Genomic DNA, 10,638 nt, shown 5'->3' on the forward strand with positions numbered 1-10,638 from the left:
GTGGCTTTATGAAAGCAGCTGCTTGAAGTGCAGAAGTGATACAGTGGGCAAATAGGTTAAAGGTTGTTAGGAAGAAAGCAGAGAAGAAAATAAAATTGTGTCTGCTGTTGTATACATTCACAGCACATCTGCAGCTTGACTCCTGAATACCAACTTCATTGCCCGAGGTCAAAGACCATGGTAAAACTTGAAAAGGTACTGAGAATGTCTGACAAGAATGGTTAGAGGTGGTTTCCATAGAAAAAAGAGATTAAGTCCATGAGAAATACTTGTCTAGCAGGAGGGGAGATGGTACTGGAGGTGCATGAAATTGTAATTTATGTGGAGCAAATGGACAAAGAATGATACCTTTCGTGTTAGAGACACTTCATGAAGCAAATGGAGGCTTAAAATGAAAAAAAGAAAGTGTTTTTTCCATCCAAAATGCTTTCAGATGTGGAGCTCTTTGTCTAGGTATGCTGTGGAAATCAAAACATAAACAAGTAATAAGTGCTAAACTTAGGGAGTATAGATCCATCAGTGGCTATTGGTACTGCAGGTTTGATCTTCAGCTCAGAAGCTGGATTTGCTGAGCGATACAAACCAGGAAGATATGCCAGGAGAAAGCAGGCTCTGTCTGCACACCCTGTTTTCTCATACTTTACCCAGATTATGTCTTCCTGCCTAGGGTCAAAGACACCACTGAACTAGAGGAGCTTTCTCACAGAATCACAGAATCACAGAATCCCAAGGGTTGGAAGGGACCTAAAAAGATCATCTAGTCCAACCCCCCTGCAAGAGCAGGGTAACCTACAGTACATCACACAGGAACTTGTCCAGGCGGGCCTTGAATATCTCCAGTGTAGGAGACTCCACAACCCCCCTGGGCAGCCTGTTCCAGTGCTCTGTCACTCTTACAGTAAAGAAGTTCTTCCTGATGTTAACGTGGAACTTCCTATGCTCATACAGTCCTTGTGTGATAGTTGCTGCTTCTGTAATTTACTAACTTGGAAGACAAATTACCTTTCCTAAATTCAATGTGATGACCTGCTGTGGGTCTCCTGGCATGATCAGCCAACTGATAGTTTGTGCTATTACTGTTCAGTCCTGGTATGAAGTAGTTTCCACATTCAAGTAACTGAGGACTTTCATTTTCAGGGCACTTATCTAAATTCTAGCCTGGCTGTTGGGATCACTGTTTTTCCCAACTGAATTAGTTTGAAACCTAATATAGTTTAGGTTTGTATATTAAAGTACAGCCTTGCTTTAGGACAAAGGACTGTTAAAGAAGACTGTGTTCCAGAGCAGATCAGCTAATATGAACATGTAGCAGACAAGCCCAAATAGGAACAGATGAATTTTAAAGATTCAGATATTGAACTACATCATTCAAACAGTGGTAGGTTTCCATAGCTTCAGAGTAAGAAAGGCAGCCCAGCACTTTGCAGAGCTCTTGCTGCCAGCCTTGCAGATCAGTTATGACTCAGCTGGAGGAGTGTTCTTGGGGTGGGAAGAGACTCTTGGAGAGTTGATATGAAGCCTTCTATCCCTAGAAAGGGATAGAACCTTGTTTGCTCAAAGATGTTTTTGAAAGCATCAAGTCCTCAGCCGAGTGTGGAGGAGCAACCAGGCAGTATTGCATGTACTGTGCCTGAGTGATGTCTTCTAGGGAGAAGGGGATTGAACAGCCCTGGCTGCCTGGTACAGCAGGGAAGCCCTGTTCATGATGTGCTGAAGATGCCAGTTAAAAGTACAGGTGCAAAGCTCTGCTCTGGGTGTCATGCTCCAGAAAGGAGGATGAGAAGTTTGTTGGGGAAACCTGTGTAAGAATGTAGCAGCCACTCTGCAGTGAGAGCACGTGTGGAAACCAGCCCACTGAGAAGCTGTAACTGTTCTGGCTGGCAGTGTGCTGCTCCTGGGGAAAGGCTCACCCAGGGCTGAACAGGCACCAGCAGTGGAGTCTGTCAAGGCCAGATACAACAGAATAGCCAAGCACAGCACCCAGGAAACTCTCTGCAGTCAGAGGTACTGTGATACAAGCTGAATGCTGATCTGCTCTCCTGGTTTGCAGACCTCACCGCTGCATCAGTAGCTGCCAGTCCTATTCAACCTTCAGCTCGGAGAACTTCTCTGTGTCAGATGGAGAGGAGGGGAACACAAGTGATCATTCAAACAGTCCGGATGAGCTGGCTGCCAAGCTGGAAGATGAGCTGGCTGAGAAGCTGGAGGACATGTTGTCCCAGACTCCAGAGATCCCCATTGAAATCTCTACCCAGTCTGATGGGCTTTCAGACAAAGAGTGTGCAGTGCGGAGAGTCAAGACTCAGATGTCTCTGGGCAAACTTTGTGCAGATGAACACAGCTGTGAGGTGAGTTGTAAGTTCAGTTATCTTCTTTCTGTTGAGGAAAACCCCCCATAAATGTTACGGAAAGGAATCCAAAGGCCAGAAAGTTGGATGACTGTCTAAGAAATGCTGTGGTAGATGTACTATAGCAAAGCAACTGCTTAAATAGGTCTTTCTTATAACTGGTCAGATGAGTAGCTGGGGGGAAGCAGCACAAAGCGAGCTGTACATAATTTCCTGGTCAAGATGAGTGTGATGTTGGGAGGCCATCAGATTTGGAGTTGCACTAGGTGGGATAAAAATGGTACATAGATAATGAAATGGGATGAATATAAACTGTTTGCCTCAAGCTTACCCATCGGCAGTCTTGCTGGCGAAGCTAGAATGATTTTCTTCCTTTTACTGTCTCACAGGTATTTGGGAGGGGTAGGGCAAAGCCTGCTGTGCCATCTTCTCATAACTCCATGTGTCCTTGGTAATGCTCTGACCAGATATTTTTCTGCTGTCCCCTTGCTGAGGGGAGACAAGTGACCTTTGGCAGGGTGATTGTGTGCTGTTGTTACCTCCTGTGTGCTGCTAATCTCTCCTCTGCTGGTGGTGACCTTTGCCTGTCCGCTGTGACAGGTTGGGATGGTGTGGTTGATCTGCGGTGCAGGAATTTTGCTCAAGTCTCCACCTTTCCTTTTGCTTTGCAGAACCCAGCACAGTTTGGAGAATCAGACTGTGACTCTTCTGAAGGGGAGTGTTCTGATGCCACAGTCAGGACCAGTAAGCCCTGCAGCTCTGCTACTTGGTAAAACAGATCTCCCCAAAAGCTTCCTGATACTGGCGTTTTGATTTCCCTGAGATTCCACTTCATTCCCCTTCATCACACTTTACAGGAAGAGAAGATACTTCTCCTTCCCACCCCAGGAGTGATTTGCAATAACCCGAATCTCTGGAAAATGTCCAAATGAAATTAATTCTCTTTGAGCATTTCAATCAAGAATGGCAGGGATGTATTTTATTGAATAATCTAGTTACTGTAACATGGATATTTATTTTTTTGACATTTTAACACTTTTTACTGTAAAGAGTGGATTGTATTTATAGACACACAGACTTGTTGCAAAAAAATTAAGTTCAGAAAGCAAGCACATTACAGAGAAACATCCTGGGAGTCCTGCCTGGACAGCTTTGTGTACAGACACGGGGGGATTCTCTTGCTGCTTTCACAGGGGACCAGGCCACGTGGCCCTGAAGATTGGAGAACAGATCAAGAAAACTAAACCACTCAGTCTTATCAAATGAGGAAGCATAAAAAGACCTTACTATAGGGTAACCTGTGAACAAAGTGTATTCAGTATAACCAGCTGGGTCATTTTTAATCAGAAGGTTGGACGTGTTCCTGGAGAATATTGGTACCGAGGTGCTAACTTCCAGGGTCTTATGAGTTGATACATCCCCAGGAATGTAATAGTGGGTTTTATTTTAAGGATTTTTAGTTTCTTTTTTTAATCAGCATTTTGTTGTGAGATCCTGCAAATGTATTCTAACCTCGTCCTCTTGAGAATTGGTATAAGAGCACTTCTTAACATCGTCCTTGCTTCACTCTGGCAGTGTCGATCTCCAGTTGAGCAGGGAAACCTCTTTCAGATGCAGTGTGCCATTTCCCAGTTTACTTCCTTCTCTTACCTCCTGTCTGTTTCAGCCAGTCAAAATAATCAATCAAATCAGTGTTGGAAAAGCAAGAACTTGCAAACCGTGGAAAGCACATTCTGCAGAGCTTGAGCACTCTTCTGGGGAGGAAACTGGAGATGCCTGTGCTGGACTTGGAGAAGCAGTCTCTCACCTACAACAGCATCGATAACCAGCAGAGAGCTGTGTGTTGAGGGGGAAGACTGGGAATCACTGGCTTAGATTAAGAGCATCAGCCCTGCTCTGTCTCCTTATTCACTGTACATTCTTGAAAGCATTAACAGCTGCCTGCCCTTCATGTCAGGCTTTGTGCAAAACGGGTTGCACAGGGAATCTTGATGGTAGCTGTGTCAAAGCTGTGTCTCAGGTGCACCCTGAGGCCTCTGTTTCTCCTTTAAGCTGAAACTCTGCAGGTGAAAGTGAGGATAGTACTGCTATGTGACAGGCCGAGGCATTGGCAGATGAGAAAAATTTGTTTTCTGATAGAACTCATAGTGCCTTCCCTTCAAACACTACTCTTCTAAAACAATATTTAAAGAGAACAAAATGATAGAGCACGATTCCCCCCCTACCCCTTTAGCTGGTGTTGCCCTGCAAGAGCTTTCACTCTGCCCTTCCTAGCGCGCTGGGTGCTGCTCTGCAGACTGGCACACCAGCCTGAGCTGAACGGCAGGAATGGACCATGGACAGGTACTTCTGTTGCTTTGTTTGTTTACATTTTATGTTAAAATACTGGTTTGAATTTAACTGTGGTAATTTATAGCCTCATGGCAAAGTGAAGGAAAATGTCTTACTTATACAGAGAGCAGTATTGTATGAGTTTAAATTATCCCATATTTTTAAATTTATGTAGCTGGACTACACACAGATCTTAAGTTATGATGTTATTTTATTATTTATTATCATTTCTGTAGATCAGAAGGTTGGCTTCACTGCTAGCACAATTGTAATCTGTTTGTGTGATGTTACCTTCTCCCTGGTCGCCGGGGGGGAATGGGAGCAGAGCTGGTCTCAGCAGCTGTCAGTAGTGGCTGCCCCTCGTGATTTCTAAGGATGCTGTTACACCGGACCAGAGAACCTGTCAAGGCTGCTCTGAGAGGTGGATGCAGTCAGCCTCATGGTACTCCTCGTGGTTAATGCTGCAATGTGCTCGTTTTGCTGGTAGAGTTGACCACCATTCTCCATGAGATCAGCTGTCAGGGAGTGAGTGGCTTCTGAACTGATCACAAAATGAACAAGATCCCGTGGCAAGAGCACGCAAAAGGACAAACAGAGAGGAGGGCAGTTGCTCCAGGCAGCAGGTATGAGATTGGGGTGGCCAGCAGTGGATCGACATGGTGCATTATCCGTGTAGGACCAAACAGGTTGCTGGAGAGGGAGCAACCAGCTCATACCTGCGTGCAGCAGCAATACTCAGCTCTGGGTGGAAGTAGAATGCCGTTGGGGAGTGAAGCTCTTTCCTGGCTTGTTTCTTGTTTCCTCACTCTTCTCATCCTTCATTTCTCCCCCCAGATGTTCTCTGTCTCTTGGCCAGTGGCAGGAGGAGGTGGAAGGACAGAGATGGCTTTGCTGTCATGGTGTGGAAGGGATTTCAGTGTGGAATAGGTGGTGCAGATGGTCACTCAGGAGGCTAGAGGCTGGGGTGCAGGAATTTAGCAATGGAGAACTTGTGTGCACTTAACATACGCACACAAAGAGAGAGACTGAACTATTGCATGCAGGGGTTGAGAACTGCCATCAAATGTCCCCCACAGCAGAGGATGCCAGACCTTGTGCCCCTGGAGACACTCTGCTGCTCAGATCTGACAGGCTTCTTGAGCTCCAGCAGGCAGGGCTATTCCCAGCCTGGGCAGCATTGGTGTCCTAGGGCAGCCCTACAGCCAAGGGAGAGCTGCCTCCAGCTCAGGCCTGTCAGAGTCTCTGTGCAGGGACTTGTCTGCAACGATTCAGTCCCTAACAGAAAGATCCCAGAGGGGTTTTGGTAGCTGTGGTCTCTGCTTAGCCCTCTTCCACCATATAATGAAACTCCTCTGGGCTTGGAGAGAAGCTTTGATGTGTGAGATTTTGGGACCCTTCTGGGCCAGGTGATCCCAGGTTTGTGCTGATTCCTCCCCATCCTTGCCTGGGGACACGCTGGCCCATTCTGCAGCCTCGAAAAGCAGAGCTGAACCCTTCAGGTTATTTGCTGCCACACTTAGCTCTAGTTTTTTTACGTGCCCCAGTCATTGCATTGTTGCAGTTCAGTGTTGCTCCTCCTAACTGCTGCTACTATGCAGTGTCCCTCTGGTACTGCCACTAGGGCATCCCCCCCTTGCCTAAACACATAACACTGTATCCATGGAGATGTAATCCCGGGCTCTCGCTGTGCACATCCCATGCCCTTGGCTGTGTGCAGGCAGGAGTGGCTCAGCATTCCCCTGCATTCTTGGCAGTTTCTGTCAGTTTTTCAGGGGGTTATATAGGCATTTTCCTTAATGAAACCTCCCCAGATCTGCACATAGACATGATCTCCATGTTGCTGTACGGGCACCTCTGCTGCATTTCCTCACATGTTCTCCCCTAGCAGGGTATGGGGCTGAGAGGTGTAAGTCAGCCTGCTTTCCCCTCGCAGCAACACTGCATTTGCAGGGCAGAAGTAAACCGTGGGTTCCCTTTTCAGCATCCTGACTACCCTGATCCAGTTCTCACAGCTGCTGACAGCTCCTGAACACTAGCCTAGATTTTCTCCCAGAGCTGAATGTTGCGTTCCCCACTGTCGTGTTCTAAGTAACCATTTCATCTTGGCCCTGTCCAGTAGTGTTCATCTCCCTCCTCCCTGCTCTGTGGATTCCTGATACAAACTTGATTTCTTTTTGTATTGAACAGTGTACAGTGATGGAAACAAGAATGACTATCAAAGCAAACAATGCATGGAATAAAAAGCCAGTGTACTTCAATGCTTCTCAGGCTGGTTTGGTGATGTGGGAATGGTTTCTTGTGTGCTTTGGGACAATGTCATGAAGCCTTTTAATAAGTAATTGTTACGCTGAATTGAAACTACTAGGAGCTCCAAGTAGCAGGGTAGTCTTGGTTGGACACATGTAGCCTATCAATGCACAAAAGCATTGGCTTTTGCTCTTGTCAAATGAATGAGTTTTGCAATGTGAACTGGGGACTGAATCTGCAGCCATGACTTCTCATCCTGGGAACCTTGCTGTCCCACACAGTTCCAGCCCTGCTGGTGGGGATGAAGCATTCACTGTCTCATCTTCCTGAGATCCTCATCATCTGGCCTCTTCCATGCCAGAAAGTTTACTTTATCCTCTTGAGTGGAGGGCAGACTCATGGAGAGTAGAGCAAGGAGGTGCAATACCAAAACCCCAGAAGCAGAGTATCTATCTAATTAAGATACTATGACCTTCAGCAATGGGACAAAGACTTACCTGCTTATTTGGAAACCTTCTAGTTACACATGAACAGCTGTGTAGGTTTTAAAGGTACTGCCAGCTGGGCACATCGAGTCCTTTATTTCTTCCCTCCCCCCCTGCCCCCCTTAGTCTTTGTGGGAAGTAGTAGCCACTGACAGAAGCAATTTCCTGAGTTCTGACATATGAATGGTACATACCAGCAGCTCACAGCTGGCCCCAAATCCTGAATGATTTTGCTGCAGGGTGCACTTAACATCTGAATGGTAGGGGAAAAGTCTTTTACAACTGTGCAAGCTCACCTACAGAAGGTGCAGAAACATGATTACTTTCTTCTCAACTTGGTCCTTGTATTACTGCACCTAACAGCACGGAAGTGCATGACTTCTCATTTCAGGCCAAAAATGCTAAACAAATATGGGTTTGGGGAGGAGGGAGCAGGGCCTGCCTAAAGCTGGGAAATGTTGCTGCAGACTAGCTGCTGTTGCAGCTTGACACAGCCCTGTGTGCTGTGGCCTCCCAGGCGCCAAGGGATGGATGAGGCTGGGCAGAAAACCAGCTGTCTGCTGCCACATCAGTCACACCAGTGAGACGAGCTGGACTTATGGAGCTGGATTTGGAGGGAAGGACAGGAGCCCAGTGGAAACCTGTGCCTTCAGCTGGTAGGGAGACTGTGGTGCTTGGGCCCCCGTTGTTCAAGAGCTGGGAGGAACTAAGGAGTTCTGATTTGCCTTCCTCATGGGATGCTAATATTCCCCATGCTGATACATTTGCAGGGGGTTGTCAATATCCTCAGGCACGCTGGAGGCACAGGCCGGTTTAAAGAAAACAGGCACATTAACTGAAGTATTCACCTGTATAGTGCTCTCCGTGCAGATACATGCACAGTTAAAACATTAGTTAAAAATAAAGATCCTTACACCTCCTCTTTGACAAGAAGAATGATTAAAAACTGCAATTGTCCTTGGTTCACGCTGGCACAGAGCATGCAGAATATAGCCCCCGGGACAGAGACCTGCTGTGAGGCCCAACATCTGGGGCACCTGGGCCATCACAAGCTCTTTTTGCCGTTGAGTATCTGAGTGTGCTTGTTGTCATCCAGCTTCAAGCGCTTCTTGCTGTACTTCTTGATAAGGGTCCCTGGTATCAGTGCTGCCACAGCCATTGCGAGCAGTTTGAGCAACGTGTCCCAGGAGAAAATGGCATCCAAAGAGGTGATTTGTGTCAGAATGGCTCCTGTCTGCACACAGATGAAATTATATGGTGTAAGACCTGAAATAATCAGAGCAGAAAACAACCTGTTACCATCGCACCCATGTAAAATTACCTCAAATATACCCTTGCCCGAGGCCAGACACAGGAGTCTGTGTTCATAATGGAAAGAATTGAGTTCTTTCTGCACTGGTATCTGCAAACTGCTCAAGACCTCCAAGTGTAAGGGCAGCACAAGGGCAAACGGTTCAATGGGGCAGAGTCCCAGCTACGACCCTGGTGCTCTGCCTTCCCCAGCCCAGTGTACTGCCCAGGGCATCGTGATGAGGAGACAGGCAGTGTCACACTACCCCCTCAGACAGTCTCTCCAGGCCTTACCAATGAGGACGGAGAAGAAGAACTGGGACACAGGGATATTTAAAATGGGAGCCGAGAGATTGAGAAACCAATTTGGTGTCATGGGGAACAGCCTCAGGAACAACAAGAAGAAAAATAAGCAGCTCCTGTTCTCTTCCACCTGCCAAGAGAAATGTTCCAAATTATTTCTGCCCTTCAGACAGGAGTAATATCTGAATGGCAACAATACTAAAGTGAAGTTTTCTTCTAACATGCCGTGACATTGCATCAGTCCAGAACTGATGAAAAGCAGCAAATTTATGTATGTATGTGCACTTAATGGTAAGCCAGCCCCTTCCATTCAAGCGGTGAAAATGGGCTGTAACCTGTATGACATCAGGAAGTGAATGGCAGAACCACCCCCAGCTGTACAACACAGCACAGAGTGGGCCGAGGCAGCTCTGGAGCACAGGGGCTTCCCAATCAATCCATTCGATGTTACTTTTGATCCCTGGCAGTGTTCAAGGCCAGGTTGGACGGGATTTGGAGCACCCTGCTCTGGTGGAAGGTGTCCCTGCTGTGACAGGGGATTGGAACTGGATGAGCTTTAAGGTCCTTTCCAAACCAGAGTGGTCTGTGGTACTTTTCTGGGGATCTGGGATTTTCCATGCACCCTCTTTACAATCAGGCTTGCTCCCAAGAAAGCAGTGTGCTCCCAGGTTGTGCCAGAGGTCTCTTGCAGACCTATGTGCTTCCACTGTTCCACAAAGCCAGCCCACAGGGCAGCCTCAACCAGGGGCCAGCCAGCCCCATTCCTACCTTTCCTTGCAGCAGAGCCACTTTATCAGGGAAGTAGTAGACGATGAACTGCTTCCCGAACGCGCCAGACAGCAGGTAGCAGAAGGTGGCTCCCACAGACGTCAGGGCTGAGCACAGCACCAGCCCGGTCCACGGCCCGAACAGCGCTCCAGCCAGGACGTTCTGCCGGGGCACAACAGGCTGAGAGCCCGACGGGACGCACGCGTGTGCCCTCACACCCGCTGCCTTCAGGCGCCAGCCCGGCTCCTCACCCACCACCGCCTGCGGGCACAGGGCCCCTCTGAGAGGCTGGTACCGGCTCCCGCCCTGCAAGCCCCCTCCCCGCTCCCGTACCAGGAGGCTGGAGCCGGGGATGGCGAAGCTCTGCTTGTAGAGGTACGCGGCGCAAAACAAGGCCAGCGCCGCGCCCCGGTGCTGCCGCTCGTAGTCCCGCAGCGCCTCGGCCAGCTCCCGCAGCTCCTCCAGGTCCGACGGGAACCGCAGCGGCCTGAAGGGGAAGGTTGGGAAGGAAGAGCACGGGGACCCCGGGGCGCCGGCCCGCATCACCCCCGCCGTACCCACCTGCGCGCCTGCCCGGTGCTCAGCCGCGACGACAGCAGCCACAGCGCGGCCGTGGCGGCCGCGAAGGCGAGCAGCAGCCCCGCCAGCCGCCGCCACATCCCGCGGTGCGGTGCGGAGCGGCGCCGTGCGGCCTCACCCGCCGCGCAGGCGCGGGGCGGAGCGGAGCGCAGCGCAGCGCGGCCGCCCCGGGGGACCCGCCTCGTCCCAGGGCGCAAAGGCCGCCCCGCATCCCAGAAGCACGGCGCGACCTCGTGTTCCTTATGGCAGTTGCACAGCCCCGTTTATGAACCAGGTCACTGGTACGA

At 49.1% G+C, this 10,638-nt stretch overlaps 2 protein-coding genes across 11 annotated transcripts in view; one reads left to right on the forward strand and one right to left on the reverse strand.

The window, feature by feature from the left end:
• The window catches only part of MAP3K13 (mitogen-activated protein kinase kinase kinase 13), an 81,473-nt gene extending 74,536 nt beyond the window's left edge, over positions 1-6,937 (forward strand). For 8 of the 9 annotated variants that reach the window (XM_065675137.1, XM_065675141.1, XM_065675142.1 and 5 more), the window contains 3 exons: positions 2,051-2,348; positions 3,020-3,117; positions 3,206-6,937. In XM_065675137.1, the coding sequence (XP_065531209.1) occupies positions 2,051-2,348; positions 3,020-3,117; positions 3,206-3,242 (433 nt within the window). In that variant the 3' untranslated portion in view covers positions 3,243-6,937. Of the gene's footprint in view, positions 1-2,050; positions 2,349-3,019 lie in introns of all 9 variants that reach the window. The other variant, XM_065675145.1, reaches the window with a different exon arrangement.
• A 1,310-nt stretch (positions 6,938-8,247) lies between these two features.
• TMEM41A (transmembrane protein 41A) lies at positions 8,248-10,500 on the reverse strand. Of its 2 annotated transcripts, XM_065675157.1 has the most exons (5): positions 10,334-10,498; positions 10,106-10,259; positions 9,773-9,934; positions 8,996-9,134; positions 8,248-8,677 (listed from the first exon to the last, which is right to left on the reverse strand). In XM_065675157.1, the coding sequence occupies exons 1-5, from the start codon at positions 10,429-10,431 to the stop codon at positions 8,457-8,459; spliced, it is 774 nt and encodes a 257-aa protein (XP_065531229.1). In that variant the 5' UTR covers positions 10,432-10,498; the 3' UTR covers positions 8,248-8,456. The 2 variants fall into 2 exon arrangements, with proteins under 2 accessions (XP_065531229.1, XP_065531228.1); XM_065675156.1 differs by having other exon boundaries at positions 9,773-10,259; positions 10,334-10,500.
• Positions 10,501-10,638: the final 138 nt, after the last annotated feature.

This window comes from Lathamus discolor, chromosome 3 (assembly GCF_037157495.1).
Source record: "Lathamus discolor isolate bLatDis1 chromosome 3, bLatDis1.hap1, whole genome shotgun sequence".
NCBI classification, from domain to species: Eukaryota; Metazoa; Chordata; class Aves; order Psittaciformes; family Psittacidae; genus Lathamus; species Lathamus discolor.

Excerpts from the sequence above, each read along its gene's own strand:
- TMEM41A (XM_065675156.1), bottom strand. The coding sequence starts at position 10,431 with ATGTGGCGGCGGCTGGCGGGGCTGCTGCTCGCCTTCGCGGCCGCCACG. Across the intron at positions 10,260-10,333 it reads AGCACCGGGCAGGCGCGCAG|GCCGCTGCGGTTCCCGTCGG; the intron begins GTGGGTACGGCG and ends CTTCCCCTTCAG. Across the intron at positions 9,135-9,772 it reads TGGCTCTGCTGCAAGGAAAG|GTGGAAGAGAACAGGAGCTG; the intron begins GTAGGAATGGGG and ends TTCTCTTGGCAG.